Here is a 17490-nt window from a genome sequence, read left to right on the forward strand (position 1 = left end):
CTCTGACCCTCCTTTTCTCTCCACTTCCCATGCTGTTCTCTTCTTTCAAGCTCTCATCATCTCCTGCCTGCACTGTCTTAACGGCCTCTTATCTTTCTCCCAGTTTGTATTCTTGTTTTCTCAACAACCCATTCTCTCCATAGCAGCTGGAGCGCTCTTCTAAAAATGCCACCCCATTCATATCATCGTTTCAGGCCCGCCAATGGCCCTCCCTCCGTGCCTGCATGACTGACGTCCCTTCCCAGCCTCATGGCCTTTTTCTCTCCCCACTGCTGTTTTCTGGCCACACTGGCCCTTTTTGATTCCTACCATCTGCTATGTGCCCTTTCTTGCTGGAATCTCCCTCTCTGGTTTGCTTTTTCTCCACCTCTCCCGTAGACTAGTGTGACTCCTATTCATCCCTCAGAACTCAGGTCAGAAGACTTCCTCCAGCAAGCCATCCCTCACTTCCTGACTAGGTCAGACCTCTTGTTCCATGGTCTATCCAGAGTGCTTCTCTATAGGCCCAGTCACGTGGCAATTTCACAGTTAATGGAGAAAAGACTTTCTAACACCTTTCTCTTCTACAAGAATATGAATTCCGTGGAGGTGGGAGCATCTTGATCTCCTCAGCATCCCTAATGTCTACCACAGGACTTTATACAGGATGTACTTTATGTTTTGACTCACTTACTGGGTAAATATTTACTTATTTACTGAGTTTCTTAAAGATGTGGTGACTTATTCATCATCTTTTGGTCCCCATGCTCTAGCATAGGTAGCCGGCACATGGTGAATGCTCAGTGTTTGTTCAATGGATGCCTGAATCAAACTATTTGAAGGGTTGTCTGGGGAGAGGGAGCAGACATTTTGTGTGGCTGCAGGAGGAGGAAGCAGGGCTAAAGAAATTAGGGAAACGCAGAATTTTCCAAAAACTCATACAGTGATGGGGAACCTAATGGGAATCACATCTGAACACTTCTGTGTTTTGGGTTCTGGGATTAGGAATAATTTTTATTATATTTTAATAGCCTTTCTGTGTTATCTGAAAATTTTTACAATAAATATTATTTTCATAATCAGAAAAAAGTTATTTAAAGATCATGTGAACTGGTCTTGTCCCTTAAAGCATTTGAGTAGTTGAAAAGATACCTGCCAGTGAGGACAAGGAAGGGACTTCTCCATGAAGTGGGCAGTTGGGGCACACATGTTGTAAGATTCTTCCAAACATCATCAGCCAGTGAGACTGCTGATTGATAAATGGTGAGTATCCCTTTTTGGAAGACCTTGATCTCATTTACTTGGCCGCCTTATATTTTGCCTGTGGCTTCCTGACACTGGAACCTCACTGTGACAGTACTGGCTGCAGCAGAATTTGATTTATATTCATGAAGGCTCATGTAACAGCAAGATTTCAGGAGATGACAGTTTTATACTTATCGATGCCAAGAAAATGAATATGTAGGTAAGGGGCAGGGGGTGTGTATGGGAAAAGTATAAAATACCTATGCTTGCTTTTGAAATGTTTGAGTGAGCCCTGACTAAAATGTTCACAAATCAGCATGTACATCACACATACTTTGAGTATTATACTTAAAAGCTTAATTTTCCAAGATAGACATTTCCAAACTGCTATTATGGTTAAATTAAAAAGATGGAGCCTTATTCTGATGTTGTGTGTATGAGCTACTTTGGCAAACAGGATCGTCATTTTTCTCTCTTAAGAGAAGAGACATTTAGACCATTTCCTCCATAATACAATAGTGCTGAGTTACAAGGGAACACAGTACTCCCAGAGGAAATCTGGTGTGCAGAAGTGAATCTCCGTTAAGAACAGTGGAACACACATAAAGTTCTTTTGATCACATGAAATCCAAGCCTTGACAGGCAAAGAGAGAGAGAACTCTAGTATAAGATAATGAAGTAATAAGATTGATTTCCATGAAGCACATATGAAGACAATTGCTTTGTTGTTCTAACACCTATTATACTGACAGGAGTGGACGGGTAGTAAAAAAATAAAACAAGGCGAAGAAGATTTCTAATATAATTTAAAATGGAAAAACTGGAATTTACTATTATTAACCACCCACTACTTTTCAGTGAGATTTCAGGGAGCACTATTATTCCTATGAACAAATGAACCTGTCAATTGTTTGGGTGCTTTATGACTCTTTAAGGTTCTCAGTACAAAAGTGAATTCTCATCATTTCATTAATTGAAAGATAAGGAAATGCATTTTCTTTCACTTCAATGCAAGCTTTCAAAAGGTTTGTGCACAAAAGCATAAGAAACTATGTAAACACAATGTGTCTGATTATCATTTTATAGAAAAATGCACAAGAAAGTTCCAGGATTTCTGGCTCTGCCTCACGAGACCCGCAGCAAGTTTTTCTTTGAAGTAGACAGGTTCAATATGTACTGGCTTGTGGGTGTAGAAGGTGAAGAGTGTCAATACCAAAGAGGTCTGTAAGCCTAGGGTTCTCATGACAGGACCCAGCAGCTACGGCCTCTGCTGTTCTGTGCAGGGCATGGCAGTCGGGCCTTGCCTAACCTGGTAATAGAAGGATGCACCTGAGGATGTGGGAACCTGTCTCATCAGAGCATATTGAATAGAACCTTCCTCACCTAGGCAGGTGCCTGGAAAACCCTAGCCTGGGGACTGCCTCGCTCCTCTGGAGATAACACCCCACTGCCCGTCCCACCCCTCTGCTCTATGCCTCCCTCTGCTCCCCCTCCTTGGTTCCCCAGCTTCCAGCTTGGCTCCAGGCCTTACCTGCCTACTCTGTCTCTGGTATGTTTCATCTCAAGGACCTCTTCTGGAAATGCTCGTCCTACTTGGTCTGGAATTCCTCCTCAGACACCATCCTAGCTTTATAGGCTCCCCAGTCTGGGATGGTGAGTAGAGGCATACCACAGACCCCTTGCGCTTCTTCCATCTTGGCCCATTCCCTACCTAGCTTCCCTGCCCAGGAAGGGGGCTTGGATAAACAGGAGCACAGGAAGGGGGATATAGAGGTACCAGAAATATGGCTTATGTGTGGACATTAGCCATTTTTACTTCCATCAAAAGAGAGGGTGTGATGGTTAATTTTATGTGTTAACTTGACTGGCCTAAGGGATGTCAGATAGCTGGTAAAACATAATTTCTGGGTGTGTCTGTGAGGGTATATCTGGAAGAGATTAGCATTTTGAATCAGTGGACTGAATAAAGAGCTCCACCCTTGCCAATGTAGTGGGTATCATTCAACCCATGGTAGCCCCAGCTGGAACAAAAAGGAAGGAAGGGAGAATTCTTTCTTTCTTCTTGAGATGAGAAGTCCATCTTTTGCCTTTGGACATCAGGACTCCTGGTTCTTGGGTCTTTGTTTCCAGGATTCATACCATGGCCCCCAGTTCTCAGGGGGACTGGGAGTTACATCATCAGTTCCCCTGGTTCGTGGGACTTTGGCCCTGGTTCCCTGGCCTTTATACTTGGATGGAATTGTGCCACTGGCTTTCCTGGAACTCCAGTTTGTAGAGAGCAGATTTTGGAATTTTCAGTCTACATACTGTGTGAGCCAATTCCTATAATAAATCTCCTCTTTGTCTTCTCGCTATACATCCTATTGGTTCTGTTTCACTGGAGAACACTGACTAATTTAGAGAGGAGAAACACACAGGAATGGCTGATCTCGCACCTTTGAGAATGGATGCAGAAGGAGCATCTAAACCATTTAAAAATATTAAAAAATTTTTTACATTTGGAAAATGCTTTATTGTACACAAAAATGTTGCATACAGTTTTGATTACTGTGAAACAAACCTGTAGAGCTCTTAAATTAACACTAACTTTTGTGCATTTCTTTATATTTTTTTCTCCTCTATTTTAACAGTTCTGAAACTGGGATGCATCTTACAATTAGTGTTGTGTAATTATCTACCAGGAATGATTACGAACAGGTGTCACTTGAACTTGGTCCCAGCAATTTGTGTTTTCTTCATTTGAGTTATGTGCATGGTCAACACTGTGTGTTAGTTGATGTTTAGTATGTCTTTACAAAATTAAAATATGATTTGACTTTGAAACAAAAAATGATCACATACACAGAGGAATAAAGAAATAGAGGAATAGGATAAAATATGACATTAGTTAACCAAAGAGCCATCATTGGAGGAATGACCACAATTCCACAGGGTCATGCAAAGCAATACAAATGTTTTACCGGAGAAAGGAAGACATAATATGTAGCTAAAGTCAGGTTTCATTTTGTTGCTGAAATAGATAAACAAGAATTACCTAAAACATACCATACAAAGTACCTAATGTCTGAAGAAACTGCCAAATCCTTTAGAATAGATAAAAGACATTTTGAAGTAAACAATACTCACTACACTATTGTTAAGGCATTGCATCATAATTTCATTGGTAGAATTTTTTTCTGTACTAAAACCATTTACATCACAAATGGAGTGTCATTATTAAGCACATTTTAAGTTAAAGGTCCTCTGCTGGATGCTTTTACATGACATTTAAGCCTCATACCAGTTCTGCTCCATAGATATCATTTCCAACGTAGGACAGGGCATGAGTAATCTCTTCAGGTTGTAAATTAGCTTTGGTAGAGCTTGGATTTGAATCCTCCTGTGTCCATGTCCACAGAGCTGTGCCACTTTCTCAGCTTTCTACTCAGCTGCTCTGGTAGAAATTTCCCTGAATTTCCAGGCCCTTTATCTCTTAGAAGTGTCTTTGGGGAGCAATGGCCCCAAGAGGTCCCCACACCAGTGCTATTCTCAAATTAGATGACATCTTGGGTTTTCCTTGGTTTTGTATCTGAAACTTTAGATTTGTGGAGTTGGAAATCCTAAGTAGGCCACTTAAGCCTAGCATTTAAAACCCTGACTTGGGTATTTATAGTATTTTCTCTCTGCAGTGCACCTCGGATTTGGCTCATCTTCTCACATCTCACCTTGCAGTTGTTTTCTAACGTGGGGAATGCTTTTTCAACCAAGTAATCTTTATTAATGCCTGAGAATAAACTCATAATAAATAGGCCCAAAAGTGCCTGCAGAAAATAGGCGAATTGCAGATGACACAGTAAATGTCCCCTTAGCATCTCCAGTCAGGGATTTTCAAGAAAACCCAATATTAGAAAAGTATGGCCCATTTGTTTTTTTACAAAACCCCAGGTTCTCAAGAAATAACCATATAAAGTCCCTCATATAAATGTTTTGGTTTCCATGGCTATCAGGGAGAGAAAATGAGTCAAAATGAAATAAAAATGAGAACCACTTGAATTTCTGTCCACAATTATGATTGTATTTATATCAACATTTTAAAAGATTTAAACATGTTTAGAAAAGCGGTTTCTTTGTAGATCAGGATCAGGAAGGGCAGTCCTCTCGGGAAAGGCCAGTCCGTGGTAAGCCAGGCTCGAACGGGTGGAAGCGCCTCAACTATCAGGGAAGCTGATGATTCTGAAATTCCTAGTGTGATTCTGAGCCCAGGAGAATTTGTTTGCCTTTGGAGTTAATACAACAACTGCATCGTGGGGATGAAACCAGAAAGATTGTTACTTACATTTCATGTATTTACTTCTTTTTAGATTTGGTTCAAAGGATCTGAGAGTTGTATTCTAATGTAGAAGCATACAGTTAATCAAATCACTAGGATTTTGTAACAAGTAGCAAAAATAATTCTTTTCCTCCAAATTGAACGGGTAGAATCACTCCTAGAATAAGTAGTTGGTGAAAATAGAATCAATATATACCAAGCGAAGTGTTTTAGTATAATCTCTCTATGAAAGGTTTGAGCACATTTAAAAAGGTTTAAACATTTAAACCATTAATAACTAATGAAATATCACATAATACTCTATTTCTCCATGTTACCAATTTTCTTAATTGGTTAAACTAGCTAGGGTTACTCACTGACTCTTAAAAATGGGCTGGTAGATTTTAAAATAATATTTAGAAGTCATTTACAATATATCCTATTCTCACCCTTTTGCTGCCCAACTTCATACAGATGCCCCTCTAGTCCACGGTGGATTACCTATCTACACTCTGAAAGTATACATTAAAATTAAGTTTGCCATCTGCCTCTCTTTTGAACTATTGCTTTGGAATTTCCTATCTCAGTGAATGCCACCATCATGCACCATGTTTCCCAAGCAAGCACTCTGGAGTCATTCCTAAACACCTCCCCATTCCTAAACCCCAGCTCTGTCCTTCACATCTCTAAACTCCAGCACCATCCAATGCACCAGTGTCCTATCCATTTTACTAATTCATTATTTTTCCCGCATTTCCATTTCCCTCTACCTCTTCTGCTACTAATGTCCCTCATCACCTACCAAATACCTTCCAAATATGCTACTTGCTGTGATTTTTGGTATCCTTACAGCCCATTCTCTAAACCACTATCAAAATTATTTCTCTAAATGCAAGTTTTAAAACCCTGTAATGGTGCTTCACCATCTTAAGGGAAAAGCTCAAGATCCCTAATATGGAACCAAGCCCTTCCTGCTATGGCCCCATGGGCCTTTCCAGCCTCATTCTGAACCATTCCTAAGAAGGTCCTTTACGTTCCAGTCCTAGAGAAGGACTTGTTGTTTTGCAAGTGGACCACATTTCCTCTTCTTTTTTGCCTTTGCAAGGTGGTTCCCTCTACTGACCATTCGCTCCTAGTTAGCCCACAACACTTCTAGTTCTTCAAGACTAGCTCCTTCTCCAACACTTCTGGGAAACAGTGAGAGAGCCCATGCTTTGACTTGGAGTTCAAAGTCAGTTACAGTGGTACCTTCTCTTGTGTTTCCACAGGACTTGTGCAAACTTCCATCAAGGCACTTGCCACATAGCGTTTCAATTTTTGGTTGTATGTATCTGTCTCCTCCATGACATTGTAAACTCCCTGAGGAGAGGAGCTGGGTCCTTTGTTTTTGTGTTTCCAGGCTAAATATGGTACCTATTGTTTGGTAGCTGCTCCACAAATTGTGGCGTAAAGGAATTTTAATCTATGTCCATCACTTCTGTGGTTCTTCCTCTTTCTTTCTGTATTTGAAACTTCTCTTCCCTTCAATTGAATTTCTCTTTAAAACAAACAACAGAACACTTTTCTCCATTTTAGTCCCCACATCTCAACCCCACTGTTTTGAAAGGATGGTCCAATCAATCACTGCTTTAAATTCCTAATCCCCTGCTGATTCTTCAGCCCACTGAAATTTGGCTTCTACTTCATTGGCCCAATAAAATTGTTCTCAACAATGATACCACTTTTTCCCAATCACAAAAGTCAATCTCTATCCTAAGTGAGTATTCTTTAGGAGTTTGCATTGTTGATCTCTACCTTTTTTTCTGAAAAACCTTATTTATTTAGCTTTTGTGACATTATTTCCTCTGGTGTGTAACATCTCTGAACACGAATCAGCCAATCCAGCCTGGCTTTGCTTAAATGCTGGGTGTCCCCAGAAAGCCCGTATTAGTTTTTTTTGTCCTATTCTCCCAAAGTCCATCTAATTCTACATCTTCAGCGACCTTATTTATATATTCAATGAGCCCAAATTTTGACCTCCAGAACTCTATTTCCAACTTGCAATAAGTACTATGACTCACACTATCAAACTTTATGCATGAGAATTGAATTATTTCCTTCCTCAAACTTGACCTTTTTTATATTTCCTATTCTAGTGAGTTAGCAGTAAAGTCAAGGTAGAACTAAGGGTATGGACAAATCTGTCTCCAGGTTTCTGTAGTAGACTACATGGCTATTACATTTTGAGGGAAGAAATTATCCTTTATGTGCAGTTAAAGTAAACTTTTGTATTAATTATCTATTGCTAATTAAAAAATTACCACACCCTCAGGCAACTTAAAACAGCATAGTTTATTATTTCAAAGTTTCCATGGGACAGGAGAACATGCATAATTTAGCTGTGTCCTCTGCTCAGTGTTTTGCAAAGCTGCAGTCAAGGTGTTGGCTAGGGCTGGGCTCTTAACTGAGGCTTGGGATCTTCTTCTAAGCTGGTGGTTGGCAAAATTCATTTCCTTGAAGCTGTAGAACTCAGCAGCTTTCTTATTCAAGGTCAGTGGGAGAGAAAGTCTTTGACTTGTTCACCCTCTTTTAAAGAGCTGGTCTGATTAGGTCAGGACCATCCAGGGTCATATCTTTTTGATTCACTCAAAGTCAGGTGATTAAGGACCTTAGTTATATCTGTGAAATCTCTTCATCATTGCCATTTAATGTAACATAATCATGGAAGAGACAATCCTATCCCTTTTGCCATATTCTATTAGTTAGAAGTAAGTTACAGGACCCGTCATGCTCAGTGGGAGGAGGCTATACCAGGACGTAGGTCAGTAGGAGTCATCCTAGAATGCTGCCTATCACAGCTAAATTTTTAAAAAAATTATGGGTAATGGCAAACACCAATACATGTTTGTCACTTGAAAGTATTAAAATGTTGATACAAAGAAGAAAAGTATAGAACTTTAAAATATCAAAGTTTAATGGAAATGGCACATGTTTTGAAGATGGAGAAAATGGTTTTCTATGCTTATCCTAGCTCACACTTACTGCCTTGAGTAGGAGATATATCCAAGTATCTAAACTTTCTGTCATATTATATAAACCTAAAAGGAATTATCAGATAAGTAGTTCTAAAAAACAGACATTTAATGACATAACAGGTTAAACTTGAGAATCATTTTACCATGTGTTAGCTTCATTTTTATTAGGAGAGGATAAATGGAATGATACATCTATAAGTAAGTTATATGGTTTTCCTGAGTGTCCTTTAATTTGACTTTTCCTAATAGAATTTTTTTTCTTTTATTACTTTAGACAGGCTGTGGTTTTCATCAAAAGTGCCTAATGTTTCCTCCGGATAGTTAGTTCAGGTATCATTTTAAGTTGTTTTCTTTCAGTGCACAATGACATATCTCTAGAAGCTCCTAGATGCCCAGCTCTCCCCTGTCTGGCCCCATGCCATCTGTCTCTCTTTTCCTGTGTGTATCACACAGATGTTCTGGAGTTAATGAAAATGCAATTAGGATATGAAATGTATTAAGAATCTTGACACTTTTAGGTCCTGCTTCTTATGGAAAACGGTTCCACTGGTATTTAGTAAAAAACTTGACTTGGTGAACTTATCTCTTTTTGATGACTCTGGCAATGATAACGCAATGCCCATTGTATGCAATCAGGGTGAGGTCAGCTTGCAAATCCCTACAGATATGTGGTTACTTCTCTATTTTCTCTCTCTTTTGCTTGGGCAACTGCCACGTTGATGCACTGGAGCCACTCTTCTGCATTTTTCTCATCCTTGGCCTTGAAAACATAGGTTTTATTGTCTGTGAAGATTTCGAAAGCCCGAGGGAGAGAGCGGTCCCTGCGTTTCCTGGCCACAACCTTCACACTCTGTACTTTGCTGAGTTCTATTGGTGAGTCATCAGGATCATCTTTCTGAAATGAATATGGGAAGGATAGAACATGAGCTGACTGCCAGAGTGTGGAAAAGATCTCTGGCTCTTGGAGAATTTTCCAAGAAGATCAGAGTTCTTTCAGTTCATATGGCTCAAGACCTCTATTACTGGGTGCAAGGGCTACAGAGTCCTGACAACAATGGAAGGAGTGGGCTATTCTTTCTTGGTTTCATAAGTTGGCCCAAGATAGCCAATTTATGTAAAATTATTATACAGTGGGATTAGGAAAAACGATTAATTCATACTTCTTTGATTTCATGTAATTTTTAAATTGATATTAACATTGTTTTAATAGAGAAAAGTGCAACAGTACAATTTAGAGTACTATTAACTCAGATTTTGAGATAATTTGGGAGGCATGAAATTAAATTTTCCTTGGTGCTCTCTGTGAAAGGAGTATTAATTGAATAGATAGGGTTCCAATGCTTAAGCAGATTGAATTGTTTGTGAAACCCTCTGGAGCTTTGGGAGCATGATTTGTTTGTAAACATTAAGTGAAGGAAGCTCTTGGAGAATTTTCCAAGATCAGAGTTCTTTTAGAATCCTATGCATTAACTGAGTATTAAATGAATGAGAGAAAGTAATGTTTTCCCTAATCAGAATTAATTTAGTTGACTACAGTACTTAAATATTGGCCCTTGTTTCTTTCTCCCCGCCTACCGTCCCCCTTCCTTGAATGTGTACCTCTGCATATAACCTACACTCATAGAAGAAATTAGTCAACACTGTAAACTGAAATTTATGTAGGTGATCTACGAGGAAGCAAGAGCATAGTGTTCAAGTCAAGATCACTGGGTATTCCTTCAGCAGTTCATCTTCTGAAACTTAAGTCAATAAAGAGAAAAACCCCCATAATAAACTGAAGAGGGAAACAGGATTAACAGAATAGAGAGCTAAAGGGACATGTGTAATAAAATGACACTGTAGAATTGTGGAACCGAGAAAGAAGAAACTATTGGTGTAAAGAAATGCCAGGCTGGCTGGCGGAGATGAAGACCTTAAAAATGCAAGTGTAAAGGACAACGGAGGAACTTACACACTTTCCTTTTTGAAATAAAAGTTGATTTCCAGCCAGGGTGAAATAACGGGTTTTCCACCTTTTGATGAACTTCCATCTGACTTGCTTCTCTTTAAGTTTTCCTTCTATGAGAGGCTGGCCATCTTGATTTACAACTGTTGAGGTAACAGAATGATAAGCCATTTATTTTACATTATTTGTTTGGCAAATAATCAGAATTCACAGTAAACCAGAACCCAGTAAGCGTGTTTGGAAAGTGGGCTAATAAATTGTGAATTTGGTTAACCTTTCCCCTTTGTCGCTAAAAGAATGTCCAATTTAGATATGATAATGGGAATGTGTTGAAAGCCCTCATCAAGATTTTCAAAAGGAGTATAGTTTACAAAGGAGCATCTGGTTAGCAGTTCTTAAGGTGGATCCAGATTTCTGTGCTTCTTAACTCCTTTGTTTATATATTATGTTCACATGAACTGCTTAGAAATACAGCTTTATAAATAATTACAAACCAAGTGTCTTTAGTTATTTGGCAGCAAAAGTCGATGCTGTGCTCCAAGAGATGTGTTTTTCCTGAAGATGTAACCTTGCAGAGGCAAACTTATTCAGCTCTTTTGAACATATTTTCACTCTCTGGAACACACATACTCTCTCTGCTCCCCATATCCCTTTCTTGGCCTAGTCAACAACTAATCATTTCATGTTTCAACTAAAATGTTGCTCCCAGACCAGAGTGGCTTTGCCTGCTGAATGTTTCCATAGCATCTGGTACGTTGCTTTTATATCTGGCATCATTTGTAGATAGTTACTGGTGTTTATCTGATCAATAGCTCTCTTTCCTATTCAACTGAAAGCTTCATGGGGGCAGGGTCTTCACTTTGTACATGTTGTATCACCAGGGAAGAAGTCCATGGAGAGGGCTTTAAGAAAGAAATGTTAGCAGAACTTTAAAATAGCTTTATGGTAGGGCCCTGATTTAGGCATCAGACAGCTTCAGATAATTCCATAAAAGCTAGGCTACTTGTAGCTACAGGATTAATTTAAAAATAGTTTCAAGGACAAAAAAAGAACAACAAATTTTTTTCCAGCTGCTACCCTATATCTTAAAAAAAACTTCTTTTTGCAATTATATTTGGTATATGCACGATTGGCCACGTGTCGTTGTAATAGGTCTGTTGCCCTTGTAAGCTATAATTCTCATATGACATCACAGTCATCGCAAAACAGGGAGCTAATTCTTTCTAAGGATGATCATATTCCATTTGAAAAAGAACATGCAAAATGAGACCGAGAGAATGATCATGTATCTAAAATTACCTTAATGTCACTTAATGCATACAGGATATTTAAATATTTTCTCACTTGCCAATTAGCACAGTATTTCATTCAAAGCACCCCAATTTGGCTTAGACATTGTCTTAAGTTATTAGAGATGAAGGACCCACCTGGATCTGTTCCTTTCTTTAATTATCAGTTGGCTGAAAAGCTATGGGATATTTTGTATTTCTTTTGTGCACCAAGAGTTGGAGGTATTTATATTGACAAAAAATGAATTTTGAAGGTGCTCATCTTACTCAACATGATGCTGGGGAATAAGAGAGAAATAAAACCAGCCAGACAGAGACCTTAAAGCCGAGAAGCCCTGCAAAAGAGAGAGTCAGGCAATAAAGAATATTCCTATATTTATTTATCAACTGTCTGGTCATCCCACACATACTTTTGAGTACAGATAAGCTGTAAGGCACTGTGGCTGGATCTGAGGTTAACAAGTCCAGCTCAGAGGGGACTTGAATTTATCATCCTGTAGGGGAGGTAAAGCAATTTACAAATTCAACAACTCAGTGTAGAGTGTGGGGAGTGCAAGTGGGGAGGTAGGAGCGAGTATGATAGCACTCAAAGAAGGGCAAGTCTACTTCGAACTGGGAGGAGGTGACACAAGAGCAGGATGCATCCTGAAAATGGGAGAAAGGATATCCTGGCAAGAGGGCAGGAAAGGACTGAGGGAACAGGGGCATGTGTGAGGGAAAGATCGTGGAAAGCAAAGAAACTAGTGAAGCTACAAGAATCATGCAAGGCTGGAGCAAGTTGGTAAAGCAGTTGCTTTGGGACAAAGTGATGGGTGCAAGGCTGAGGGTGTGAAGGCAATTCAAGCATTTTTAGGTGTAAGATCTGGGAAAGAAATTGTGTATCCAAAAGTCATGGGGAAGTCACATTGGACTTCTTTTGAAAATTCTTTAGAAACCCTGTTAGAAAGGACCTGACTTTTCTTAAGGAACTTAGGAGGGGCCTAGAGTGTGAAGATCTCGCCAGCACAGGCATGAAGCCTCATGGACCCCAGATGGGATCAGCGATTACCACACGGGGTCCTGGCAGGAAGCAGAGAGCATCTCAAACTGGGTGACTGAGGTGAGTTAATGAAGGGGCTATTTACACAGATGTGGGCAAGATGTAGGAATAGCACCACAGGACTCTGGGGTCAGGGACCAGGGGCAGGCACAGCACCCCTCTATCTGAAGCAGAAAGTGAGCAGACAGTTAGGACCCAGAGGGAGACCAGTATGGAGGCCGCTTCCCCACAGGAGCTGCGGTGGTGGGCTGAGGACCCAGGCAACCTGTAGTGGCCATGCTGGGAGGGAGCCGGGAATCAGTCACCTGACCTCCCTCTGCCCCCTCCCTCCAGTCTCCTGTAGGTGTGCCCAGGGGTAGAATGTAACTGAAAGCAGAGGTAAGGGAGCCTGGAACACATTGGAGACACACTTCTAACCTGGGTGTGGGATGCAGGAAAATATCCTCACATAGATGTGTCTGAGCTGAGTTCAGAGGGACAAGAGGTGGTGATGAAGGTGAAGGGAGGAAGGGTATTCTGAAAAAAAATTAAAATTACATGCACAGGGCCAAGGCTCAGAGTGAGGGCATGAAATGCATTCTAGGAACTGTAGTTCATTCTATGTGAGGGGAACCTGGTGGGGCTTGGAGATCAGGAGATGAGGGGTGAGATCCAAGGAAAGACCAGTCCTAAAGCTCCTCAGACATTGTGCAAAGTGGAATCTAATGCTTTGTAATGTAAGATAATCAAAAATAATTTCTGTCTTCATGCAACCCCTTTTATCTCAAGAGCACCAGAGTTCAATAATTCAAGGTTTCCATTTTATTTTAAGCCTTGTTGCAATTCTGAATGTGTCTTTAGCCAATTAAAATTTATTTGAGCATAGTGTACTGAGAAATATGTTATTCCTTATTTTAATAAATCATGTATGGCTGTACCAAAACCTTTCTCTGGTATAGGTCTATAGTTCATGGAGCAAGGGCAGTGACTTTGGGGGCCGACATTAGTTCAAGTCCAGAATCTGATTTAACAGCTGATTGGTCTTGGGAAGTTATTTAACTTTACTGAGCTTTAGTCTCCTGCTTTCTAGCGTTGTCATGTTTAATGACATACCAAACATCTGTGCAGGTTGTCCACTGCACAAGAGCACTCATCCAAGGTGTGAGTAGGGGATGAAATCCAGTCTGAGTTTTGCTATTCAAGCCATATATCCCCAAGTGGTCTTCATCCACCATAAATAAAGGCACACAAAAGTGTCATAAAGCTTAACAGTGGCCTTGCTTAACCAAGTGCCTGGCACATGGTGAGAGATCAGTACATTGAGGCTACTATCATTATGATCATGGTGACAACAATCATCAGCAACATGAAATGATCACCATCGTGCTTTTGTGGTGATGATGAACAGGTGCTGATTATAAATTTCCTATGCTAATGTCTCTAGTATAAAACCTGCCTCCCTCCATCCAATCAAGAATATAATGAAACCTACATGAAATCACTCAGGAATAGTGAGAGAATTCAGAGTGAGACAAGCAACTCTTTTTTAAAATTCAAGGACCATAGGTTTTGAATTTAAAGTGTGAGAGGAAATTAGAGTCCCAACAGGGAGGTGAACTCTTGTGTTTTTGAGTGACTGGCCCCTGTACTCACCCAGACTGCCATTCTCAAGCCCCTGCGGCCATGGCCTGGGCTCACCAGGAGTGGTTCCCACATCTGTGCTCGCTCTGCTCCCTTTCTTCCACACTTCCTGCTTGTTCTTATGACAGTAGATGTAACTCCCACATAACTACTGTTCACGTCGCATACTGACTTCCACCCCGACTCAGAAATTCCTTTACCTGTGTGCTTTTTGGCTTATGTCACTTTTGTCTCGAGAGCATTGCATTGTGCATGAACAACCCCTAACTGGGACAGTCATGAATCTAATTTGTGATGTTTGAATTCTTCAATATTCTTTCCCAATTGTTAAGTATAAATGCCTTCAAAAGAAGGAATGTTCTGGAAGAAAAAATAGAAATCTCCAGTACTTAGGTTTTAAACAAGAGCTGAGTAAAAGTATGTCTTAAAAAAATTTCCCTTAAAATCACTGCTTCTGGGAATTACAATTACAGTCTGTGGAGAATTTACTCAAAAAGCCTCAAGTTTACTTCAGTTCCCTTCCATGGTTTTATTGATTTTTGTGTGCATGGCAGTTCTAGTGAAGCCAGCTATGATTACAGAGGGTATGCTTAAAAAGGGACAGAAACATTAAATGAGGAGGTCATGGGAGCCACATTTAGTAGACTCAGCATCTGTGGTTTCTGAAATCACTAAGGATTGTAATGAAAGGCATGTTTCTCATGAATATCCAAGCACTACTTTACAGTGCCATGTCTCCTTACCAGTAGTGAATAAATGAGAAGAATAGTCTAGCACTGGAATTGTAACATCATACAAGATGCTGTAGGGACCAAACTCAATCTGATGGTGACCCTCGGAGGGCACTTTGAGAGCTTCTTTTCTCAATAATTCATACCCATCAAAATGCAGTATGCTTTCTAGGCTTATCTATCAATTGCTGAAATGTTGATCTAAAAAGCCTCAGAGCTACTACTTTAAGTGCACACAGCAATGTTTCCCCAACTATGTTTGAAGGGTCACCTATATTGGAATTATACCTGCTGATTTAGTAAATGGCATATTCCAAGGCACATCCCAAACCTACTGAAGCATGATTTCAGGGTGGGGTAAAGGCCCTTGCACTTTTAACAAGGTCACCTACCATGATAGTCACCTTATGGTAGATGGCAGTAATAGATAACATACAAAATAGTAAAATTGCAAAACCAACAGTGGGAAGAAAATTGTTATGTCCTCTCCATGAAGGTAAAGAACAGAATAGCAGTATAAGATCATATATATGTCCTTTGTTTAAATTAGTAGAGTTACAGAGAAAATGCTCAGAATCAATGTCTGCAGAATTTGACTCATTTATTGTGTTATCAGTGAAACAAAAATTCTAACACCACTTGCTAAGAAGGTCACTTGTTCAGTAGTTCTGAGCATTAAGTATGGTTACTTTTGTGCCTTTATGGGAAGCTATCAAGGAAGATTGGCCCAGATTTTCTTAGTGATAACTGACAGGGACCAATGGGAATAGATCAAGGATGGTGACAATGAATGGAGATAATTGCTCAGTCTTAGAAATGAATGGTGAACAGGGGAGGGTCCACACACACTTCCCACACTGTCATCCCATTAATACGATCACGTGGATAGGTTTTACTGGCAATATCTGGCCATAGGATTTTAGACAGTGCTAAATGTTGAGTGCTTTCCCATACTACCTGTACATTGCAGAGATTTTCTGGCATGGGGGAAAACAGATCTGACATGCATGTACCATATGAGGGTCACCTTAAATGGGTTGTATGAACTGAGCAAATCCTAGCCATTTGTCCCACCTGCCTGAACATTCTTGGTATTTTAGATCATTCTAAGATGTTGTCTACAATGTTTCTATGGAATTATGTAACAGAAGTTGCATCTGTTATGACTCAACATTTGGCATCAAACTGAAGTTTACAATGTCTGCATTGGAAGGTTATCTGTCAAAGACACACCATCTCTCTCTCTCTCTCTCACACACACACACACACACATACACTACCTCACCCTCTGTTAAACAGTCTCTCATAGTACTTTTGAAAAGAACTCATTTAAGAGGATATTGTTTATACAAAGAATACATTGACACAAAAGGTACACTGGAAATGTTATCATAGGAATAATGTTTTTCTCTTAAAACAAATCACTGTGAATTCATTGACTTGTTTTTCTGTCACCATTTGCCTGAGAAAAGTTTTACCAAAATTTTTTTGAGAAGTCACAAACGTTGGAGGTTCAATTATTTGGTAAATATTTATTGAACATCTATTGTGCACTGGGGCTGAAGATGGAAGGATGGATGAGGAATGCTCCCTTTACAGTAGCTACTATTTACTGGAGGAAATGACATTAATCAGATAATCACAGGTGAAAAAACAAGACAACAGCCATACCCAGTGTTCTGAAGAGAGCTTTGAGGTGCTTTGAGGCCCTTAGTCTTAGTCATGGAGGTCACAGAAGGCAGCCCTGAAGCAGTGACTCGGAGTTGTAATGACCAGGCTAAGATCTACATTAACTAGGTCAAGAGGGGAGAAAGGGCAATCAGGCAGAAAATGAAGCACATATAAAAGACCAGTGGCAGGAAGAGGTGTGGTGTATACAGGAAACTGAAAGAAGAAGGTCCTTTGGCCAGAGCAGAGAGAGAGAGAGCAGATGACATGTGGGGCAGGATGAGGCTGGAGAGGCTGGGAAAGACCACTGCATGTGAGGCTGGGATGGGCATGGAGTTCCGTCTTTAAGCTAAGGGCTGTGGGAAGGTACTGCAAGGTTTTATGCAGGGGATGGCCCCATCAGATTTGTTCTCTGACGAGATCATTCTGGCTGTAGTGTGGGTGGCAGATTGTAAGGGTCTGGAGTAGCTCAGGAGACTTATTTCCCTTATTTTAGGTAAGAGGTGCCCTGAGGTGGTGGAGAGAGGTAGACAGAGTTGAGAGCAACTGAGAAGGTAAAATCCACAATATTGGGTGATGGATTGGATGGGGGTCCGAGAGGGGGCAGTGGGTCTTTGACTGATGCAATGGATGAGTTTACTGAGAATTCTGGAAGAAGACCAAGTATATTTT

At 40.2% G+C, this 17490-nt stretch overlaps 1 protein-coding gene and 1 long non-coding RNA gene across 10 annotated transcripts in view; one reads left to right on the forward strand and one right to left on the reverse strand.

Moving 5' to 3' along the window:
- Nucleotides 1-5516: 5516 nt before the first annotated feature.
- Nucleotides 5517-17490, reverse strand: part of VEPH1 (ventricular zone expressed PH domain containing 1) — a 181962-nt gene continuing 169988 nt past the window's right edge. For 7 of the 9 annotated variants that reach the window (XM_036904112.2, XM_057499473.1, XM_036904116.2 and 4 more), the window contains 2 exons: nucleotides 10478-10614; nucleotides 7825-9421 (listed from right to left, as the gene is read on the reverse strand). In XM_036904112.2, the coding sequence (XP_036760007.2) occupies nucleotides 9185-9421; nucleotides 10478-10614 (374 nt within the window). In that variant the 3' untranslated portion in view covers nucleotides 7825-9184. Of the gene's footprint in view, nucleotides 5595-7824; nucleotides 9422-10477; nucleotides 10615-17490 lie in introns of those variants that run through there. The other 2 variants (XM_036904114.2, XM_036904115.2) reach the window with 2 other exon arrangements.
- LOC130683274 (uncharacterized) overlaps nucleotides 9266-17490 on the forward strand; it is a 69580-nt gene continuing 61355 nt past the window's right edge. Inside the window, exon 1 of the long non-coding RNA XR_008996836.1 lies at nucleotides 9266-9399. This is a non-coding gene — a long non-coding RNA (uncharacterized LOC130683274). The remainder of the gene's footprint in view (nucleotides 9400-17490) is intronic.

This window comes from Manis pentadactyla, chromosome 1 (genome assembly GCF_030020395.1).
Source record: "Manis pentadactyla isolate mManPen7 chromosome 1, mManPen7.hap1, whole genome shotgun sequence".
NCBI lineage: Eukaryota > Metazoa > Chordata > Mammalia > Pholidota > Manidae > Manis > Manis pentadactyla.